Genomic DNA, 24,431 nt, shown 5'->3' with positions numbered 1-24,431 from the left:
TGCTTTCACAAGACCTCAGGAGTCCTGCAAGGTTTCATCTTGGATTCGGTGGAATTTCAGGTAACACGAGAAGTTGAGTTCAAAGGTTCTAGATGATAGGCCCTTAGCCTTCAAGAGGTCAAATCGCAGTGCACGCAATATCAGTTCATGATACTTGCAGAACAGTTGGACGTAGGTGTGGTGGTTGACCCTGCTCACCTTCCAAGGACTTAGGGAGTGATGAGGCCACCCGGGAAACTGGTTATCGAGAGCAGTCCGATCCGTACCAGACGAAGTTGCGCGCAACGAGCAAGTTGGGACGATAAACGATACACAGCAGTGGATCGAGCCGCATGGAGACGAGTCTTGCCTATAGCTGAAGAAGGACACATTGGCCTTAGTCTGGCTAGTAAGGTAAGGTATCTAATAACCGTAGGGTTTTTGGAAAAGTGTTGTGAAAGATTTATGAAACTAGCGAGAGATGTGCTCAAGTGTTCAAAAAAATGGGATAAGAAAGTGTGGAGTACCAGGTGGTATATCACTGTGAAGAAATCAAATTTGAAGAAGCGTTATTTAAAGTGGTAGCAGCGGTAATAAATGAAAATGCAAAATACGCAAACACTCAGGGTATTGATAAATTTAGCGTACCGCCTTTGTCAGTACCACTGCAAACCATCTATCAATAACTGTTGAGCTAAAATTTCGTCATTCATCGGTCTTATCTAGATAAGAGCTTCCCCTGTCATCGCCCATAAAAGAATCCCTAAGATTATCAGTCTACCTACACAAATCTTACGTAGAAAGCTCACTGCCACAATAGAATGGATCGCACCGTGAATAAATCAGTGCGCCCGGTGCATTTCTGCTAATGATTCAATTTGCACCTCAAGTCCCCTCCAGGGCCTGTCCAACGAACCAACCAACAGCTGAAAGTGGTAAACAAACAGAACGCGGTAAGCCCATAAATCCTGTCGCCTCAGCCTAGCGACTTGTGCAACCAACAGCTATCAAATCTGTGTTGGGTCGGCTGCACAGCTGAAGGTGCAGAGTCGAACTTGGAGGTGGCGCCCTGGAGTCGATTCGTCAGTGATGGATCCGGTTCTGGAATCTGCCTGGAGTAAAATGCAGAATAGGCCCCACCGAATGCACCGGCCAAACGTGACGCGTCGGTTTCATAGCGCAGGCGGTGCTAAAAGTAGGTACGTTGGTCGTTGTTGTGGAGAGTGTTCACGAAATCCTTTGGTCATTTGCAGGTAAGTTTTATTCTTCTTTCAGTACATCATTATATAGTACTTTTGTATAGATTAAATTTTTATCTACTATCTATTATCTTCTGTCTTCTACTTTTTATTTCTAGCATGGTTTTTGTTTTGTACATTTGGTTGTGTATGTTCTATTTTTCTCTTTTGTAATATCTATCTTACATCTTGTATTTCTTTTTATCATGTATGTTTCATCTTCTATCTTATTTCTTGCTTCTACTACGTATTCTTTTCTCTCCTCGTTGTTTCACTTTCCCTCACATCTAAACAAAACTATTAAAACTTCGATATAAAGTGGTTTGGTAAAAATATTAAGCACACAGAAGAAAACAGAATTACATCCAATTGAACGTGACGCACTTTTACCATAGACAACATTCATAACCGAAAGAAATGAAATCTGTCCACCGTAGAGCCGTCGCCGTCGCCGTGTAACCGCAGAGGGTGGCATAAAATGTGAAACTGCACAAAATGCAAATGAAGTCTGCGCCGCCGTTTAGCAGAAAATAGAGCCCCCCCTTCACGGTCTCCCATCTTACCACTTCACCGAGGATCGGGACTTACCTTTGTTCTGTAGAGCGGATTGCTGAAGTCCCAGTCGGGTGCCACGAATAAATATCCGCGTTTTGACACCTTTCTCGTCGCCTGCCGTTGCCGGGGGAAAGAGAGCAGAAGAAAAAGGAAATAATTAGCATTGTCGTAAATTTCACTTGCCGCCGCGCAGCTCGGTGCAGTGCAGTGCACCGAAGGCCCGAGAGCGAAATGGGTATGCTCTGTGCGCAGTGCAATTGGTTGACTGGATGCGGCAATAAAACCTTTTATGACTGATGGTTGGATACGTGTTTTATGAATGTCACTTTTTTATTTATTTATCTTTTAATTGTTTGAAGGAGAGATTCGTGCATTCGTATTGTAGAGACTAGAGACATGTACCACGAAAACAATAATTTTAATTGGTTGGTTCAGAGCAGTTGCCTTAAGGAGTATTAAACAGTAGATCAGATCTGGATGTTAGAGAACTATATAATACAATAATTGTAATCAATACCATATTTTTTAATTTTATTCTACATTGCGCAAATTATTTTTAATAGAACAATTTGATTCCATAATATATGCTAAGCACACCTCTGATATTCACGGTCTATATACCGACAGGTCTCCTGGTGGTTTATCTCTGCCTTCGACAATATAACCAGGCTCTGCCGCTTCCAAACCTCTGGGAAAACTTCCTCGTCCAGACATTTCTGCGTAGCAGACCTGAACATCTTGGGAGCTTCTGCAATAGCTCCTTTTAAGGTCAGGTTCGGAGCTCCGTCAGAACCTGGGGTCTTACTTACGCTACGAGACGTTGTTATCCCCATAAGGTTCACCCACATCGGTTACCCTTTCCTGATCACCAGCCCCACGGCTTTCCTACGAAAGGAGGCCAAGAACTAGGATCATGGCGTGGAAGAAGCCCCTCGATGATCCCCTTCAACATCTCATGAGATTGCTCTGTAGGAGTCATTACACCTCTCGTCTTAGCCATCACGATCCTGAAGGCATCACCCCACGGATTCGCACTGGCTCTCTGACAGAGACTCTCAAAACAGGCCATATTGCTTGCCCGTATCCCAATCTTCAGCGCACGCTATGTCTGAACTAGCAGATTATAAAAATTGAATGTACATCGGGTTTCTTTCCACACAATATCAGAATTCATGCTATACTATCATATGCGGAAACTTTTAAAATATTTCATCGGGGAAATTTGGATTTTTTCATCTTTTTAGCTGACACCCTAACAGGAAGGTTAGGGTAGTGTAGGTCTGAGGCCGTCTTCTATAACAAAAGTAAAAGCCAGGACTACTCTCTCCTCGTACCCACTAAACCATTCCTATGGTCGCCAAGCCCTACGTCTCTCCGGAACCACCAAGAAGGTATTGCTTCAGAGAGGGGCTAGTGTACATCGCACCCTCAAGGTTAGCTGCGTAGCCTAGCAGCAACGAACATCGATGACTCGCTCTGGAGAGTCCATCACGATAACATGCTGGCGCTTAGCCAGTTTCCCGAGTGGTCCTCACCACTCCCTTTGTCCTTGGAAGGCTGGCAGGGTCAACCCCGCCCGCGCCCAACTGCTTTGCAGACATCAAGAACTGATGCCCACGTGCAACCCGATCTGACCTGCTGAAGGCAAGGGTATCACTACCCTTCAGGCCCTATCAGCTGCACCCGAAGGTTGCTGACAGCAAGGTCTCCACCTGCCCCGACCCTTGCCGGGGACCCCTTTCCAACCGCGGGCTCAGATCCAACCCAGTAGACTCGACGCCACGACAGCACCGCTACCGGGACTTCCTCTCCGTGGCCACTTAATCGCTGTTAGGGTCGATCTCGACTGCAGGGCACCGGTATGACCTATGAAGCCGACTCAGAACCCCTGGATCACCTCTTGTACTGCATCTGGACTAGCCATTCTCCGAGTCCACGCGCCACCTCCTCTGTAGCTCCCAGACGATATGAGTGATAGCCGTTGAAACGGCGTTCCAGCCAAACTCATCCCTACACATCCTCTGGACCAAGTTGTCCGGGTTTGTGTCCTCCCCGCATGTGGCAAGCATGCGGTCACGCATTGTGCGAAAACGCGGGCACACGAACAAAACGTGTTCCGCCGTTTCCTCTAAACCATTGCACACTGGGCATTCGGGAGAATCCGCATGCCTGAAACAGTGTAGATACTGTCGGAAGCAACCATGACCTGTAAGGACCTGTGTCAGGTAAAATGTAACTTCCCCATGGCGCCTATTAATCCAACTATCTACCCTCGGTATGAACCTATGGGTCCACCTTCCTTTGGTGGAACTGTCCCACGCGCGCTGCCATTTGACCATAGAGGCCGCAATAGCTGTGGAGGCTCTTTTACAGGCATAATCGACGTGACTACCGAAGGTAAGCTTATCGTCGATCATCACGCCCAAGTGTTTGACGGAGCGCTTTGACAGGATAGTGCACTCTCCTACACTGATCTGCGTCTGCTGCTCCGACTTTCGGTTGTTAACAACCGTCACCTCTGTCTTGTGGTGAGCCAGCTTCAGTTTCCTGGATCGCATCCACGCCTCCACAACCTTGATCGAGTGGTCGGTAGTCAACTTCACCTCCTCGATCGTTTCACCGTAGACTTCGAGCGTAATGTCGTCGGCAAATCCGACAATCTCCAGTCCCACTGGGTACTCTAACCTCAACACCTCGTCGTACATGACATTCCATAACACCGGACCCAGGATGAAACCTTGCGGGACTCCTGAGGTTATGTGAAAGCACTTCCGACCCACCTCCGTGTCGTAGACTAGTACACGATTCTGAAAGTAACTTCCGAGAATCTTGTACAGGTACCCCGGTATCCCCAGACGCAAGAGCGCATCGGCAATAGCAGACCAGCTGGCGCTATTAAACGCATTCCTTACATCCAGAGTCACTACCGCGCAAAAGCAAATTCCCCTCCTCTTAGGCTCGAGTGCTTTCTCGGCGGTTTTTGTAACCGACAAGATAGCGTCTACGGTGGACCTCCCCTTCTGGAAGCCTCGAAAGACCATTGTCGCCCTCGGCGGACCTCAACATTCTATTCTATTCATGATCTTTTCGAGCACCTTCCCCGCCGTGTCAATCAAGCATATTGGTCTATATACCGACGGGTGTCCGGGTGGTTTCCCCGTCTTTGGCAATAGTACCAGGCTCTGTCTCTACCAAGCTTCTGGGAAAACTCCCTCGTCCAGGCATTTCTGCATAGCAGACCTGAACATCTCGGGAGCCTCTGCAATAGCTACTATTGAGGGATTTGCACAAAAGTACACGCGGCCTATCGCTTCCGAAAGGTACAGCCGCAGTTTTCACTCCCTGTTTACTTCATCCTTATGGGGAATAACATTGCGGCCTTTCCTGCGGTGCGGCTGTTCCTTTTGAAAATGATAGAACGCGTGAACTTTTGTGCAAAGCCTCTTTTTGAAACATTTTAACGACCGTGCGGTGTTTACGTTTCAAGAAATCTGACAATATTAAGGCCAGGTTCGGAACTCCGTCCGGACCTAGGGCCTTACCTACGCTAAGGGACTTAGCTATCCCCGCAAGTTCCACATCGGTGACCCTCTCCTCATCGCCAGCCCCAGTCCCTGGCTGTCCTACGAAAGGAGGCCAAGGACTAGGATCATGACGCGGAAAAAGTCCTCCAACATCTCTGGAGATTGCTCTGTAGGAGCCATCACACCTCTCGTCTTGACCATAACGATCCTGTAGGCGTCACCCCACGGTTTCGTATTGGCACCCTGACAGAGACCCTCAAAGCAGGCCTTTTTGCTTGCTCTTATCTCAGTCTTAAGCACGGCTTTTGCAGCGGTGAACACCACCCGTTCGTTTCGCTCTTCCTCTGATCGTGTTCGCTGCATCCGCCGCCTAGCTCGTAAGCAGGCGCGGCGCAAGTCCGCAATCGCGTCGGTCCACCAGTGAGCTGGTTACCTCCCATTTCTATGGTGGACTCGCCTAGGCATGGTCGCATCACACGCACGTGAGAGCACCGCTTCGACCTTTGTCCAAGGGGGAGGGTCCTCCCCCTTGTACTCTGTGGTTGCTTAGGGCCTATCAACGGTCGCAATCCCTTGTTCTCATCCTCCGGGAAGGGTCACCCTTTTCTGGCACATCCTTCCCAGCTTTCCGCCTGGCTGGGGCCTGATTTGCCGTTCCTTCCTCTGGCTCAAATTGAGGAGATGAATTTAGCGAACGCTGTTCACCTTCTATGGGTACCTGGCTATTCTTCCAGCACTGGAAATAGCTGATTGAGTTAGCAAGCATTAGAGCAACACATGACTTCCGGTATGGAAGTGTTGGGTAAAGCTTCAGATTGATACCTGGGCTGCCACTTAGCAAAAACAATACTGGAATAGTTTGGATTCATGTTGTCAAAGAAAATAATTGTATTGTACTGAGCTACCTCTGGGGGCGGCGAGATACCTAAAAAAGCAGTCTAAGCAAAATGGCAGCATGCTGGTCAAAGCATTGATTAGCCACTGCCGACTTAGCTATCACATGACGAATATTCAGCAAGCTGATTTATTTTTATGTGATAGCTGTGAATCCAACTATGGAACATCGTATCATTTGATATGTAACTGTCTAGTTTTAACGAGACTGCGTTTCCGAGTAATCGGTAAACACTTATTTAGTGACTGACTGACTTCAGAAACCAGAATCTTCCGGATGTTCTTTTGTTCTTAACCCGCTGTGGTAAAGAGCTATAGGAGCTATAGCTATAGCTGAGACTCTCCAGAATCCTACAATACGCCTCCGAAACCCGCTGAAAATCCTTTGAAATTATCTGAAGTGCAACGGAAAATCCCCTGAAAACCCCTGTAACCCCTTCGGACCCTTTGTAACGCACCTGAGACTCTCATAAACCCCAAAAAAATGCACTTTTTTCTGAAACTCCCTTTGAAGGCCCTCTGAAACCCTACAGACCCCCCACTTTAAATATCCTAGCAATGCAACTTTGAAATCCATTAAGATTTCAATATTCAAGGAAACAATATTACAAGCGCGTGCCTCTGAAGCTGAAATAAGTAAATTATTAAGTAAGTAAGTAAGTAAGTAAGTAAGTAAGTAAGTAAGTAAGTAAGTAAGTAAGTAAGTAAGTAAGTAAGTAAGTAAGTAAGTAAGTAAGTAAGTAAGTAAGTAAGTAAGTAAGTAAGTAAGTAAGTAAGTAAGTAAGTAAGTAAGTAAGTAAGTAAGTAAGTAAGTAAGTAAGTAAGTAAGTAAGTAAGTAAGTAAGTAAGTAAGTAAGTAAGTAAGTAAGTAAGTAAGTAAGTAAGTAAGTAAGTAAGTAAGTAAGTAAGTAAGTAAGTAAGTAAGTAAGTAAGTAAGTAAGTAAGTAAGTAAGTAAGTAAGTAAGTAAGTAAGTAAGTAAGTAAGTAAGTAAGTAAGTAAGTAAGTAAGTAAGTAAGTAAGTAAGTAAGTAAGTAAGTAAGTAAGTAAGTAAGTAAGTAAGTAAGTAAGTAAGTAAGTAAGTAAGTAAGTAAGTAAGTAAGTAAGTAAGTAAGTAAGTAAGTAAGTAAGTAAGTAAGTAAGTAAGTAAGTAAGTAAGTAAGTAAGTAAGTAAGTAAGTAAGTAAGTAAGTAAGTAAGTAAGTAAGTAAGTAAGTAAGTAAGTAAGTAAGTAAGTAAGTAAGTAAGTAAGTAAGTAAGTAAGTAAGTAAGTAAGTAAGTAAGTAAGTAAGTAAGTAAGTAAGTAAGTAAGTAAGTAAGTAAGTAAGTAAGTAAGTAAGTAAGTAAGTAAGTAAGTAAGTAAGTAAGTAAGTAAGTAAGTAAGTAAGTAAGTAAGTAAGTAAGTAAGTAAGTAAGTAAGTAAGTAAGTAAGTAAGTAAGTAAGTAAGTAAGTAAGTAAGTAAGTAAGTAAGTAAGTAAGTAAGTAAGTAAGTAAGTAAGTAAGTAAGTAAGTAAGTAAGTAAGTAAGTAAGTAAGTAAGTAAGTAAGTAAGTAAGTAAGTAAGTAAGTAAGTAAGTAAGTAAGTAAGTAAGTAAGTAAGTAAGTAAGTAAGTAAGTAAGTAAGTAAGTAAGTAAGTAAGTAAGTAAGTAAGTAAGTAAGTAAGTAAGTAAGTAAGTAAGTAAGTAAGTAAGTAAGTAAGTAAGTAAGTAAGTAAGTAAGTAAGTAAGTAAGTAAGTAAGTAAGTAAGTAAGTAAGTAAGTAAGTAAGTAAGTAAGTAAGTAAGTAAGTAAGTAAGTAAGTAAGTAAGTAAGTAAGTAAGTAAGTAAGTAAGTAAGTAAGTAAGTAAGTAAGTAAGTAAGTAAGTAAGTAAGTAAGTAAGTAAGTAAGTAAGTAAGTAAGTAAGTAAGTAAGTAAGTAAGTAAGTAAGTAAGTAAGTAAGTAAGTAAGTAAGTAAGTAAGTAAGTAAGTAAGTAAGTAAGTAAGTAAGTAAGTAAGTAAGTAAGTAAGTAAGTAAGTAAGTAAGTAAGTAAGTAAGTAAGTAAGTAAGTAAGTAAGTAAGTAAGTAAGTAAGTAAGTAAGTAAGTAAGTAAGTAAGTAAGTAAGTAAGTAAGTAAGTAAGTAAGTAAGTAAGTAAGTAAGTAAGTAAGTAAGTAAGTAAGTAAGTAAGTAAGTAAGTAAGTAAGTAAGTAAGTAAGTAAGTAAGTAAGTAAGTAAGTAAGTAAGTAAGTAAGTAAGTAAGTAAGTAAGTAAGTAAGTAAGTAAGTAAGTAAGTAAGTAAGTAAGTAAGTAAGTAAGTAAGTAAGTAAGTAAGTAAGTAAGTAAGTAAGTAAGTAAGTAAGTAAGTAAGTAAGTAAGTAAGTAAGTAAGTAAGTAAGTAAGTAAGTAAGTAAGTAAGTAAGTAAGTAAGTAAGTAAGTAAGTAAGTAAGTAAGTAAGTAAGTAAGTAAGTAAGTAAGTAAGTAAGTAAGTAAGTAAGTAAGTAAGTAAGTAAGTAAGTAAGTAAGTAAGTAAGTAAGTAAGTAAGTAAGTAAGTAAGTAAGTAAGTAAGTAAGTAAGTAAGTAAGTAAGTAAGTAAGTAAGTAAGTAAGTAAGTAAGTAAGTAAGTAAGTAAGTAAGTAAGTAAGTAAGTAAGTAAGTAAGTAAGTAAGTAAGTAAGTAAGTAAGTAAGTAAGTAAGTAAGTAAGTAAGTAAGTAAGTAAGTAAGTAAGTAAGTAAGTAAGTAAGTAAGTAAGTAAGTAAGTAAGTAAGTAAGTAAGTAAGTAAGTAAGTAAGTAAGTAAGTAAGTAAGTAAGTAAGTAAGTAAGTAAGTAAGTAAGTAAGTAAGTAAGTAAGTAAGTAAGTAAGTAAGTAAGTAAGTAAGTAAGTAAGTAAGTAAGTAAGTAAGTAAGTAAGTAAGTAAGTAAGTAAGTAAGTAAGTAAGTAAGTAAGTAAGTAAGTAAGTAAGTAAGTAAGTAAGTAAGTAAGTAAGTAAGTAAGTAAGTAAGTAAGTAAGTAAGTAAGTAAGTAAGTAAGTAAGTAAGTAAGTAAGTAAGTAAGTAAGTAAGTAAGTAAGTAAGTAAGTAAGTAAGTAAGTAAGTAAGTAAGTAAGTAAGTAAGTAAGTAAGTAAGTAAGTAAGTAAGTAAGTAAGTAAGTAAGTAAGTAAGTAAGTAAGTAAGTAAGTAAGTAAGTAAGTAAGTAAGTAAGTAAGTAAGTAAGTAAGTAAGTAAGTAAGTAAGTAAGTAAGTAAGTAAGTAAGTAAGTAAGTAAGTAAGTAAGTAAGTAAGTAAGTAAGTAAGTAAGTAAGTAAGTAAGTAAGTAAGTAAGTAAGTAAGTAAGTAAGTAAGTAAGTAAGTAAGTAAGTAAGTAAGTAAGTAAGTAAGTAAGTAAGTAAGTAAGTAAGTAAGTAAGTAAGTAAGTAAGTAAGTAAGTAAGTAAGTAAGTAAGTAAGTAAGTAAGTAAGTAAGTAAGTAAGTAAGTAAGTAAGTAAGTAAGTAAGTAAGTAAGTAAGTAAGTAAGTAAGTAAGTAAGTAAGTAAGTAAGTAAGTAAGTAAGTAAGTAAGTAAGTAAGTAAGTAAGTAAGTAAGTAAGTAAGTAAGTAAGTAAGTAAGTAAGTAAGTAAGTAAGTAAGTAAGTAAGTAAGTAAGTAAGTAAGTAAGTAAGTAAGTAAGTAAGTAAGTAAGTAAGTAAGTAAGTAAGTAAGTAAGTAAGTAAGTAAGTAAGTAAGTAAGTAAGTAAGTAAGTAAGTAAGTAAGTAAGTAAGTAAGTAAGTAAGTAAGTAAGTAAGTAAGTAAGTAAGTAAGTAAGTAAGTAAGTAAGTAAGTAAGTAAGTAAGTAAGTAAGTAAGTAAGTAAGTAAGTAAGTAAGTAAGTAAGTAAGTAAGTAAGTAAGTAAGTAAGTAAGTAAGTAAGTAAGTAAGTAAGTAAGTAAGTAAGTAAGTAAGTAAGTAAGTAAGTAAGTAAGTAAGTAAGTAAGTAAGTAAGTAAGTAAGTAAGTAAGTAAGTAAGTAAGTAAGTAAGTAAGTAAGCAAGTAAGTAAGTATTATGTTGCATCATTTATGAATGCTTTTAGATTAAACTCTTTCACGAGCAACTCCACTCCCGCTGGGTTGAAGGTGATACATCCCGCCGCGAATAAGATCGAATGCTTAGCTGTTCCATAAATCACAGAATTTATACGCTCCGGAATGAGGTCTGGATCGTATCCCATCGTACCTACGTTCAAAGTGGCCAGCATGTGGTGGATTGTAGTTGGCCGTATTTTACTGATCGTTTAACCTCTTTCCAGAGCAATATCGCAAGAAATATGACCCATTCTAGTAGTGCAGCTAAAAATCAGGTTACAGTTTTATTCAATGTGAGCTTTTTAATATTCATCATTCCGACTAGGTTAACTGTCCGCGCCTTGATGTACTCGTTCTCGAACGGGCATCTATTTATAGACCCACCAAGGTGTTTATTAACGGCTCGGCTGTGTACTTATAGATAACCGGCATAACACCTCAATCATTCATTAGACGCTTCGAGCCATTCAAGTTTTGCCCCCCTCAGAACAATCACTCACAAGTCTCCCAGCAGAGTAATGTGACTCGGTCTCAGTTGTCTTGCAGCCACCGAAACGCTGCAGAACCTATGAAATTACGGTGTATTGCATTTTGCCAGCAATCAGCATAACCTGAATCGCAAACAATGCATCAGCAAATTAAAATCACATACCCATTTGACACAAATAAATTGTGGCATTTGACATTTCTGCTGTTCCGCTGAACAACACACAAGACACAAGGCTCTGCTGGCTGGCACTGACTGCGAAACTGCAAATGGGCTCCAAACAATTTCAACTGTTCCATTGCACATTATTTGTCCGTGTAAATTGTACATGTTTGACAGACAGCCAGCCCGAAAGAATGGATATAGACAAACTCCGAACCTTTACAATTGAGTACATATTCAAACTATTCGGAGCAGAATTAATTTACATACTTGGGTTTCATTAACATGTCTCTGCACCGTAAACGCGCTGACGACAGTTGGACCATTTACCCCAGAACAGCGCGGCCAGGTTTTCCGCACATGAAGCGCCGCGCGCCGTCGGTTTCGCATTAACTATAGAGTAGGATGCAAAAAAAGCGCTTAGATGCCTAGCAGCCCATCCCATGCATAAGGCGTGAAGGTGGCACGTGCTACGACGATCGCAACGCGCCGTCGACGTCGAAACACCTTCATCATGAGCGAAATGAATGGGTTTTGTCGCGAGCTATGGTTTAATTTCTAAAACTGGAACGGAAGTTTTCGAATACCGTCACGTGTGTGAAGGTGCCACTTTTGTCTAATAAATGTATGTGTGCTCGGCGGATAATGAATGTGGAAAGTTTCATTATGCTCCGCACATTGACGAACTGAATGCGTTTGAACGGTTGTTGACATGTTTGGGTAAACGGGAAATGATGAAGAAATTCAGTTGAACATACTTTTACCATAAATGTGCTTACCATTTGTATCGTTTTTAGCATTCTCATCTAAGCAACAGACATGTCACGGAACAGCCACGGCAGCGCAGGTTTTGGTTACGCAGATAGTGACTCTTATTTACTAACTTCTAGTAAATAATTAGTTATTTGCTAGAAGTAAATCACAGTGACTTCTGCCTCTGCGCAACCAAAACCTACGCTGCCGTGACTTTATTGTGACAAGCGGAACCGGCAAATACCGTGGTACAACCTAGAACAACTGAATAACTTATGACACAATTTTCCGAAATGAATGAGAACCTGCCTCTGCACCCAACTATTGATAGAGCAACAACAGCAAACGGAGGTCGCCCTAGCATACGCACACATTCTCGAGGAAGTGTTTTCAGACGAGTATGCGCTCGATGTGGCCCCTCTAGAGGACTGCTAGAGTATAGTAACGACGCAGCCGTGAGCATCATCCAGTACGTGGAACGGAGTTGACGGAAAGAATGATTCGACTAGGAGTACCAAGTGTTATGGAGGTAAAGAACTCAAGAATGTGGGCGGTAATACTGCAGCATGGAACCTGGCAGTACGTAGACGCCGCCCACAATACTGCTGCAGGAAGGTGGTTTGCGTGGTTCTAGCCAGAACGTGTCGAGGTCCGACACTTATGTGCTGTACGAACATCGAGATGTGTTTTGCTGAGCCTTACACGGTTCTAGTCCAGAACGTGTGTCACCAGGAGAAATTGCCAACCGATTAACCGACACGTCTGCGTGGTGCCTACACACAAAGGCAAACATGCTCCAGGATCGCACACCGCAGACGCGATCGGCTGCTATCGCAACAGCTGAGCATGCCAAATTGTGTGAACAGGAAGCAGCATTCCGAAGTCTAACAACAGTTTGGAGACTGACCGTTGATGCTACAACACTTAAAGAGCTGCCCAAGCAACACACATGGTTACAAAACAGCCACGGCAGCGAATGTAAGGGTTGCGTAGTAAGTCACAGTGACTTGCTTGGGTGTTGTCGCTTTCCCGCCAACGAAGCCAGATGGTTCTGAAGCTGATACGAGTGCAACAGGCGCTTGACATCACCCACAACCAAGTCAGCCTGGTACAGTTGAGGACATACATGAAGAACGCCGATGATGCCTACGCTGAGTTTAGCGATATACATAGCAAGGTAATTTACAACATCCCCGATAAGGCCTTCCGAGAACCAGGAGTTCTACATCACCTTTCAGGACCGCTACCACCAGATCTGGACGACCATTGACGAGCTGATGCGTGCATACGACGTGAATTCTACTAGAACTTATCTCCCACAACCATGAGTGATTGTCCAACAGCAACCATTGATGGATCCGATATGCCTACCTTCGATGGATCTTACGCCAACTGGTCAAAGTTCAAGATCATCGAGCAGTCATGTCCATACAAAGGAAAAATCGGAGAGCAATAACGCCAATCCTTCAAAGGCCGTTTTCCTGCAAACCGCAGTTGTCAACGTTTTCTGGTAAGAAAGGCCAACAACACCGATGTCGTCTTCTTCTGGATAGTGGCTAACAAGTAAATCTCTTCTCTACTCATTTGGCTAATCAACTAGCAGGTCGCAGACAACGCACCAATGTTCCAATCAAGCGTATCAATGACATCAAGAGCACGGTCCAGGAGACAGTTTTAGTGAATTTCCGACCCCGAGTCACCGATTATTGAGCGTGTGTAGAATGTGCGGTAGTGTCTACCGTAACGAGCAACATTCCGTCAGCAAGAGTTGATATTTTTTTCATTTGGAGGTTACCAAAAGGCATCTATCTGACTGATCCAAACTTCTACAAACCCAGGTAAGATATACAGCCAGGCTTCTGCGACCCACCAGCTAAGAGTTGTGTGCTTAGCTTATAGTGCAGCCTGAGCACAGTTGTCCTTCTGACTTCAGCTTGATTGAGGAATTAAAATACACTTAAACCTCCATTTAGGTAGGATCCATTTAGGTAAAATCTATTTAGGTCCCTCCATTTAGGTAAGGTTACCTAAATGGAATTTGATTGTGTTCAGATCAGTCGGAGTACTTAAGATTGGGTATAAGGTTGGTTTACGGGAAAGAGTAGTGAGTGGTGTTAAGGCGATGTGGGGGGGGGGGTAATGTTGAGATAGGCCCCCTAAATACACCTCCCCCTTCCATGCAGTGCTGAAAAGTGTCAGTATCCATCGTCATTTCCAGCTGAAATTGAGATAGGCAACCATCTTGGCAACCGTTGATGACGTCAAACCCGACATCAACCTATCATTCACCTGTTTTTATTTTAACCACCAACAGTTGTTCGATGTTGATCCAACAATGACCCAACATACGATAAAAATTGACCCGAGTTTGACCCGACATTCAATAATGTTTTAGTCTTTCGGAATTTTGCAGGGTTTTTCGTGTTTCCTGCCCAGCTAGTTATTTGAATGACAATTCTGATCTAAGACCCTCCAAAACCCCCGAAAACGCCTCTGAAACCCATCCCCTCCTGAAACTCCTTCAAGCCATCACTGACCGATTCTGCCGAGCTACAAGACAATGAGAATTCCTACAGTGACCTGGATGCCATCGTGGATGAAGTTCCACAAGACATCAGGATCTGAAACATGAAGATCGGTTCCGACAACACGGACCATGAGCGATCTAGTCTCACATCTTGGAGAAGAGTTTTGCAGAGTTTTGTGGCAACAACAACCTAGTGATTGGGGGGCTCGGTTTTTCTCCATCGTTCAGTACATGGAATCACGTGGGTCTCTCGTGATGGACATATTGAAAACCAAATCTACCATATCTGAATCAGCCCAAAATGGAGACGGAACCTTCTTGCTATCCGGAATTCGCAATATCATCATTTTCTAATCGACGAGGTCTGGCTACACATTGCTCGGATCCAAGGCAGGAGAAAAGATTCGGACGACTATTCAACAAACGTTGACTAGAAGATTCAGCTGCAAAGGTATCGATGGAACCCGAGCAATGGATGTTCCAGAAAGTCACATTAAGAATGCCTTTATTGAAATCAGCGAAAATAACCTGGGTAAGCTGCGCACTCAGTGAAAAGAATGGATCTCTGATGAAACCTAGCGGTAGTGCAGAAAAGCAACAACCGCGATATTTATAGCGAGCAATAATCAAAGCATCTAAATACGAGTCCCGTTAACGATATTCGGTTCTAGCAAAGGAAGTCAAACGGTACCGCAGACGAGACAAGCGAGCGTAGATGGACTCCCTGGCGCAAGAAGGGGAAAAAGCCGCCACAATTGGCGATATCCGCCTCTTCTACGATATTCCACGACGCCTGACTGGAGCTGGACGAATCCGAGTATACCAGTGAAACTCACCGACCCAACTGACCAGCTAAAGTTTGAGCACCTCGACCAACTTCTTCAAATTTCACCACGAACCGCCTTGGGTACGGCGCATCATCTGCGTCAAGTCTGAGGCACCATCACTGCAAAAGATTGAAACAACCATCCGAAGCATGAAGTTCTAAAAAGCCCCCTGAAGTCGATCGCATATCGGCAGAGATGCTCAAAGCTGACCCCATGTCGTCCGCGCAAATAATGCATCAACTATTCAGCAATATCTGGGACACCTCGATTTTTCCGGCAGAGAGGATGCAGGGCGTCTTAGTGAAGGTTCCCAAGAAGGAGGACCTGACTGTGTACGACAACTGATGTGCCATCATGTTACTGTGTATTCTTTTCAATGTTAACCTGGAGCAGGTTAACACATTCCGTGGTATTCATTGACTACGAAACGCTTTCGATCGTCTAAAAAAAACGAAAATCTGCGGAACGCCCTGAGACGCAAAGAAGTTCCGGATAAAATAGTCAATCTCATCGAAGCGCAGTACGAGGTTTTACATGCATAACGGAGCTTCGTCCGACCCCATCCGGGTAGGTGCTGGTGTGAGGCAAGAATGTATACTATCACCGCTACTGTTTCTCGACGAGACCATGGTGGGACCGATTGACCGTGCACCGAATCGTAGGCTTCTTTGGCAGCCCATCACTTTGGAGCATCTGAACGACTTCGATTTGGCCGATGATGTTCCTTTACTAGCCCAACGGTGGCGCTTTGACATGCAGGAGTAAGCTCAACGACTTGGCTGAACGCTCCTGTACGGCGAGTCTAACAATCAACGTCATCAAGACCAAATCGTAGGATGTCAACACGGATAACCTCTTCAACTTTACAGTAGCTGGGCAAGTAGTGGAGAAGGTCGAAAACTTTCAATATCTTGGAAGCCAGATCGCGTCAGATCGACAGAGAAGCACGGATCAAGAAGGCTAGAGCTACCTACGTTTGCGAGTTTACGATATTGTTATAGAGATTCGATCAGATCAGATCAACGCACCAAAATTCGAATTTTCAATCTGTTGTACGGTACTGAAACGTAGTGCGTGTCAGCAGAAATCGCATTGAAGCAACAGCTTTTCATCAACCGGTGTTCGGTTATGATTCGTACCTGCCCAGTCAACACACCATCGCATATGATGATGAATAGGATGCAAAAGTGGAGGCGATATACGCACACTTTACACGCGGTTAAATGGAAGCAGGTACGCATATGGCCTCCACTTCAGCATTCTATTCAACATCATATAAGGCTTTGTGTTGGCTGGTGGTGGTCTCCCAATTGGACCTCGAGTACTGAGCTCCATCGATGATGAGATCAGAAACCGATATCAAAAGAACGTTAATGGAAATCCAGCAGGACATCGCCACAGAGGCCGACCCATGGGCGGCTCATGGCGACGAAACCTCAACAAGGATATCAAGGAAGTCGATAAGAAACTGACCTGGGCCCAAGTCAAGGCCAAAGCGAGCAGCCGCCCTGGATGGAGGTTTTTAACGTTAACCCTTTATTTGTATTCCCAGGGGTGCTCAGGATGCATGAGTAAATGAGTTAGTGAACGAACAAATTTATTGTATCAAATCGTAGGAGTGTTCCTCGTACAATCATCAGAGCCGTAGCGTGGGGTTGGCCAGGTTGGCCCCCGCCAAGGGCGCCAGCCTCTAAGGGGCGCCGAAAAGGTAAAAGGCTAGAAGGAATATTATGATGCTATTGTTTTCTTGTATGTTACCAAGACTTCAAAATATCTAAGATTGATCGAGTGTTTTTTACATTACGTTATTCTCAAAAATTCGTTCGCTAGATTATTTATCATGATGTTACCTGGGAATTTAGCTTGTTTTTTTACTTTGGAAGTTATTTTAGTTGTTTTTTAACGAGCAAGCAAAATCAATAAGTTTTCAAAATTCTAGTGAAAGTTTTTCTCTGAAAATTACTGGAAACTTATTTATTGACATATTTTAGAGTGTTTTTAACAAGTATTTTAAATGAAAAATATTCAGACGACGCTGTTCATTCCCATCAAACAAATAAAATATTTCGGGAATTTCTTCATAAATTTCACCAGGTATTTCTTCGGATTTTTTGCTGGGCTTCATTAAGCAAATCTTTCAAAAACTATTTCAGAATTTTCTCAAGAAATTTCTTTAAAAACATTTCAAAGAATTTCTCCAGCAATTCTCTCAAAATCTTATATTAAAAATTATTTAAAAAACCCGAATTAATCCACCTAGCGGTGATGGTGCCTTTCTCGTGCTTTTAAATATCCTTTCAACAAAACTCAAGCGACATGTTGATGACATTGACGTAAATACAGAATGAAAACTGCTTGCTAAATCAACTCAATATGGATACATTTTATATTAGCATAACATCCAATATTCAGAAAATTTAAGACAACGATCCAAAATTCAAACCAAACAAGTGTCATGAAGCCGCAAAATTTTGGAACGTCATTTTAGATTTTCCGGTCGTCATTTTTTGACTCCGGATATCTACCCCAACTTAACTAACCGCCATCTTGAACATTGAGATACTATCTTGGATGTTGGGACTCTGTACCTAAAATTACATAAAATAATCGCCGTATTGAATTTTGGCATGTCGTTTATGATTTTTTGGTACCAGTTCTGGACGAAGACCGGAATTCTTCCCCATTCAAATTATAGTCATATTGCAGACCTTGTGAAACAGCGCACAGCTTAGGTTTTCTGATTACAAATTTTGAATTCTGGACATGTTTCCATACAACATATGCCCATAATGCAAGAATTCAAAATTCTAAAAAAAAGGCGCTAACTTGAATACTGGGCCATTATCTTGGATTTTGGATCGCTATCTTGGATACTCTGGTGGACTCCGAACATATTTCCCATACCAAATACACTTATTTTACATAGTTTTAGAGCTCAAAATTCCTTTAAACAGCCGCCATTTTCTGTTCAGGGTTGACACGATCAAATACTTATTTTTCCATTCAACGTTGACCCATCCTGCTATAAATTTACACCTTAGGAATCTGAAATGGTGCGATTTGATGAGATCGCTTTAGTTTTGTCTATATTTTATTCTCTTTCATATATGAGAACTTAGACCTATTCGTCACTGTTGTTCATGCCTAACGTTTATCAGGCCATTAAACAAGGCCACGATTTGATTTTTCACATGAACATTTGTTCTGCTACACAACAGCTAGTCTTATGTGATCTGAGGTTATTTTCTTGTTAATCGTTTATTGGATTATCAAAAAATCTGCGATCTGATGTGTGTGGGTTTGGTTCATTTTTATATTTGGCAATTTCCGGTGGGATACCCGGATCTGATTCCATGACACTACCGGTTGTCCCAATTATGGTCTGAGATTATTTTATTGGTAATTCTTCACCATTACCCAATCACCGCGATTTGATATATCGCATGTATGGTAGGGTGGCCCACACTTATATGATCAACAAAAATTTCGAAAAATGACAAGTCTTACCTCCTAAATCAGTTATTTTGGTCTCCCAGAAGCTACGTTCAAAATTTGAGCAATATCGGTTGAGCTTAAGGGGGCGCTCAAAACGCTTGAAGTTTGTATGGGAAAACTTGGCAAAATGTATGCAGAAATTTTATGTTTTCTAATTTTGCCGCTAGGTGGCGCTGTAAGCGTTCAATAAATAAACCCTTTTGTATTATTGTAGGTGACTATATGCCAAAGAACTTTGTCGAAGGCCGCGTAGTGATCCGATGGCTGTGAAAAAAGTTATACCCTAGGCAACGTGAAGCAAATATAGAGATTTCATTATTGATATTATTCTTTTACATGTATTGGAAAAACAACAATAAAGTTTATCCTCACTTTACCTAGGGTATAACTTTTTTCACAGACGTTTTAAAACTTTGCGGTCTTGGACAAAGTTCTTTGGCATATGGTCACCTACAATAATATCAAATGGTTTGATTATTGAACGCTTACAGCGCCACCAAGCGGCAAAACTCGAAAACATAAAATTTCTGCATACATTTGGCCAAGTTTTCCCATACAAACTTCAAGCGTTTTGAGCGCCCCCTTAGGCTTCATTGATTTCGCTCAAAATTTGAATGTAGCTTCTGGGAGTCCAAAACATCTGATTGAGGAGGTAAGACTTGTCATTTTTCGAAATTTTTGTTGATCATATAAGTGTGGGCCACCTTAATGTAAGGGTTTGTTTCACTTTTACTTTTAACCTTTTTCGAAGCCACAGCCGAACCCGCAACACTACCGGGAATCTAATTTGGTCTGACCCTATTTTTCCATCAGGTTGTCGATAAGTCGTGGTTTGATGTACCGCATCCATGGGTTTGGTTAAATTTTACATTTTACTACCCGGATCTAATTCCCAATAACTGCCGGCTGAACCAAATATGGTCTGACACTATTGTCTTGTTAACTGTTCATCGGTTAACCAAAAACGCTGCAAATTGAAGGTGTCACATGCAGGGTTTGACAATTTTGACGGGACTCTCGGAACCAATTCCGGAATACTACCAGTTGTCTCTAGTGTGATCTAAGGCTATTTTTTTGCTAACTGTTCATCAGGTTATCGCAAAAGTCACGGTTTGATGTGTCACATGCCTGGATTTGATTTACTTTTACATTTGGCCTCTTCCGGCCACTCAAAACCGATTCCGAAACAATTGCTGGCTGTTCATTAGGTTATCCAAAAAGCCGCTATTTGATGTGACGCATGTACGGGTATGTGTTTTTCTTTCAGATTTGGCCACTTCTGCGGGAACCCCGGAACCGGTTCCGGAACACTACTGGTTCAGATATGGTCTGAGATGATTTTCCTGCTCATTGTCCATCAGGTCATCGAAAATGCCGTGGTTTGATGTGTCGCATGCATGGGTTTGGTTCAATTGTATATTTGGCCACTTCCAGCGGAACGCCTAGAACCGGTTCCGGAACACTACCGGTTCAAATATGGTTTGAAACTATTTTAAAAGACACTACACCGTCTTCAGCCAGAGGCTGCACAGACTGAACATTACATACACGAGACAACGGACAACACACATAACACCCAGTGGCCCAATGGAGAATTTTCCGTTCGACGAAAAGTTTTCCCCGACTGGAGCGGGAATCGAACCCGCACTCCGAGGCTTACGAAACGCCTAGACGACTGACGCCGCTAGCCGCACGGCCACGAAGCCCACAATTTTCCTGCTTACCGCTCATCAGGTTATCTAAAATGCCGTGGTTTGATGTGTCGCATGCATGCGCTTGGTTCAATTGTATTTTTGGCCACTTCCAGTGGGACGCCTAGAACCGGTTCCAGAACACTACCGGTTCAGATAGGTCTGAGACTATTTTCCTGCTTACCACTCATCAGGTTATCGAAAATGCCGTACTTTGATGTGTCGCATGCATGGGTTTGGTTCACTTGTATATTTGGCCACTTCCGGCGGGACACCCGGTACCGGTTCCGGAACATTACCGGTTCAGATATGGTCTGAGACTATTTTCCTGCTTACCGCTCATCAGGTAATCAAAAATGCCGTGATTTGATGTGCCGCATGCATGGGTTTGATGCATTTTCATATCTGGTCCCTTCTTGGGGTACCATTCCGGAACACCTAAATGGCCATATCTCCGAAACGGCTGGACCGATCCGAACCATTTTCAATAGGAAACAATGGGACCAGATTCCGCGTCGAATGAACCGTCGGTCATTGAAATCGGTTGAGGTTTACTGCCAAAAAGTGATGTGAGTTTTTTTGTACACACTCACACATACACACACACACACGCACACACATACACACACACACACATACACACACACAGACATCACCTCAATTCGTCGAGCTGAGTTGATTGGTATATATGACTCGACCCTCCGGGGCTTCTATCAAAAAGTCAGTTTTGGAGTGAACATATAGCCTTTCCAGTACACTTAGTGTACGAGAAAGGCAAAAAGCAAATAAAGAATTCTTCTGGAGATTCTTACTGAAAATTATCGAAGAATCTCTTTAGAAATGCCTTCAGGGAGGTTTTCAGGAAGTTATCTAGGGATTTATTCAGGAATCAGTCAAAGGATTCCTCTCGACATTTATACATGGATATTTAATAATTTCCTTCAATGGATTCCTGCAAAAAATGTGTATAAGGATTACTAAATAACCCTTCAATAGATTTCTTTAGTAATTCCTCCATGGATTCCTATGAAAAATTCTGTAGAGATTCCATTAGAAATCACTTCAGGGATTCCTTCAGAAGTCCCTCTGAGAATGAATTATTTCAGAAATTCTTCTAGGAATTTTTGAAATAAAATCTTATATGAAACTGTATCATGCTTACTAGGGATTGATCCATAAATTTCTGCTAGAATTTCACTAGAAAACTTTTCATGAATGTCTTCATAAATTCCTCCATAAAATTATAAATTTGGAATAATTCAGAAATTTCTACAGGTTTTCCGTTAGAAAATCTGCAATTGACTTCATCCAAAATTTCTCCAAAGCTTTCTTCTGAATGCCATTCATAGATTTCTTCAGAAATTCCTCCAAAAATTCCTTAAGAAACTTTTTCAGAGATTCCTTCAAATATTCTGCCAAGTTTTTTTAACTCTTCTAATGGTCCTCTACAAACTATTACGGGCATTAGCATATCAGGCATTTCTTTACGAATTGCTCCATGAATTCCTGCAAAAAAATACTCCTTAAATTCCATTTAGAATGCTTACTTAAATTTCTTGAAAATTTTAATCATTTATTCATGCGGATAAATGCAGGAATTCCTCCGCAATCTCTTTCATAATTTCATTCAATGAATCCAGCAAAAATTCTTCCAGAGATTTCAACAAAAACTCATCCTTCAGGAATTTCTCCTGGTATTACATACTTCATATTCATTTTTGTCTAATGATTTCTGAAAATTTTCTAAGAAATATTGAACTTCAGAAGAAACTTGTGGTGAAGTTATTAGGAAATTCTGGTAAAACCAGTTGAAGCTATAGCCAAAAAATAGTAATAACGTTTGAGGATTTCTGAATGCTCCTGAAATTGGGTTTTTAAATTAAGAAAAATGTATTGATTTTTTGATTTTATACAAAAGAGCACCTTTTTCTGAACCACCATGATTTTTTTCAGATTTTTAGAACTTCATTTTGGTACCTAAAATCGCGTTCGAAGAGATTTTTCGAAATCACCTTTTGACAGCTGGCCAACTCACGGTGTGTCTGGTAGAACAAAATTATTTAAAAAAAATCGGTATCGCTAAAACACCCACCAAACGAAAGCTGTAGGTCCCCTCTTTCATTTGAGCCTAAAAGAAGAAAGTTCTATCGGCAGGTCTAGAACAATTTTTTTTTCAAATATTATTATCATTGAGGCTTGTGTTTTTTCTTTTTTCAACCTTGAGTGTAGCCAAATGGGCTTGTATGAGGTCGCCCATTAGTAACGTGTCCTTTTAAAAGAGTAAACGGGTCAAATCAAAAATTAAAAATTTTCCTTACAAAATATTGCTTAAACATAAAGTGCAAAAAAAAAATATTTAAGGCAGTTGAATAGAATTTCAGCAGTATCTGGGCATACACGTATACAAATAAACTTCGCCTTTTATACATGTGGAAGTAGTTATTGCGGCTGCAATTTTCTTATTTTTTATTGACAGTGTCTTATGATTTAAGAGTTTAACGATCAAAGTAGGCCGAGTAATGTCAACAAAAATTGAACATACATCAAAGTAGCTCGGATAACGGGGCACAACATTTGGAAGGTAATCCATTTCGGAAAACTTAAAGTTTCTTGATGATGCAATTTAAATCGTTCAAAAGCATGAATAAAACGATCTAGAACTCCACATCAATTTTATCAATGTGATGATATGTCTTATATCCTTGTATGCCGTGGTTCGGTTAGAATTATCACATGCCGGTATTTGTTCAATTTGTGCACCTTTATGGTACCTAAGACTTAAACATTTTTAGTTAATTGCAGTTAGGTATAGCTCCTGCAGTTATTGCAGTTAGGTATAGCTCCTTACTTTTAAAGAAACAACTACGACAAGAACCCCCTAAGTGACGAGGAAAACCAAACCAAAGAGTACGTTTTGTGTTTGAAGAAATGTTTTTTCGCCACAATTATCATCGAAAGCAGTTGATGTTTACTGTTTTAGATTTGTTCAGTAAAAAATATTGGTAACAGTATACCTTTGTGAACAGGTAGCCTTACTCAACTGACAGAATAATTAATGCTACATGTCTAACGGTATATGTAGTAAGAACAATGTGCTAATCTGTCGGTTATCAATAGTTTGTTTTTTTTTTTGCTATTTTTTTAATCTGTATTAACGAGATTTTTAGCCCTTGGCTAGTTCATCTCGGGACCCACGCTTCACTTCCCTTCCGAAGGAAGAACTCACATTTTGCGAGTTTGTCGGGAGTGGGACTCGATCCCAGGTCCTCGGCGTGATAGTCAAGTGTTCTAACCATCACACCAGGTCCGCTCCACATCTTCTGCTAGCATCATGGCATAATAGACGAGTTAGCAACTTTTCATTCATTTCTACAGCTTTATTGACATATATACATGTTTTACATTAAAGTACATATGTCTGAGCACATACATATTAATCATAACGGATTGAAAATGTCATAACTTGTTCTTGTTTCTACTTGCAGGTTGTTGATATTATGAAAACTTTTTTTCTGAAAGATATCAGAGATAGCAGTTAGTACTACCCCACAAAAAAGTTCGGACTTGCTCTTTTAAATTTATCCCATTCAATGGTGGCGAATATACCCATTAGATTTACTCTCTATGAGCTTACATATTATTTGAAACCTTCTACATGGAGTTGCGGCCCTTATTTGTGAAATATGTAGTTCTGCAAGAACTACTACTTCTCATAATGGGCAAACGTGGCAGATCTAGCGCTACTACCGATGACGCAGAAAGAAATTTCTCGTTGCGGTTGTGTTCTAGATGCTACAAGAAAATGATCAAAGGCAAGCAGCTTGTTTGCACTGAAGCTGAAGTACATTGAAACAGGTTGAACATCATTCAGACTTCTCAAAAAGTTGCTGCGGTTGCTGAATATTTGCGGGTTAAACCCAGAGATCAGGCAGATCAGATGAAGCTCTCAAATATTCATGAACTACCATCCAGATAGAAACCGGCGTCAACGAGTGACCTGAACAGTAAACCGATTTTGTTCACCGATGATTTGTTTTTGATAACGAAAAGTGTCCATAAAGCCACATCTGCAAAGGCGTGAGTACCCAGCACAACCATGCTGAGGATGACGGGTTCGATTCCCGGTCAGTCCAGGGCCTTTTCGTGAAGGAAATTTCCTTGACTTAAATGAGCATGTAGTATTTTCGAGCAAGTCACACAAAAGTAATTGGCAAAAGAAGTTTTTAGTTAAAAACTGTGAAAGTGCTTGTAGGAGATAAAAT

General features: G+C 40.8%; 1 protein-coding gene across 4 annotated transcripts in view; it reads right to left on the bottom strand.

Moving 5' to 3' along the window:
• LOC115266350 (protein outspread) overlaps nt 1–24,431 on the bottom strand; it is a 709,621-nt gene that overhangs the window by 324,320 nt on the left and 360,870 nt on the right. For all 4 annotated transcript variants that reach the window (XM_029872484.2, XM_029872485.2, XM_029872487.2 and 1 more), the window contains exon 2: nt 1,806–1,886. In XM_029872484.2, coding sequence (XP_029728344.2) covers nt 1,806–1,886 — 81 coding nt within the window. The remainder of the gene's footprint in view (nt 1–1,805; nt 1,887–24,431) is intronic.

This window comes from Aedes albopictus, chromosome 2 (assembly GCF_035046485.1).
Source record: "Aedes albopictus strain Foshan chromosome 2, AalbF5, whole genome shotgun sequence".
NCBI classification, from domain to species: Eukaryota; Metazoa; Arthropoda; class Insecta; order Diptera; family Culicidae; genus Aedes; species Aedes albopictus.
Note: the sequence above shows the minus strand (reverse complement) of the source record. Positions and strands in the feature narration are given on the sequence as shown.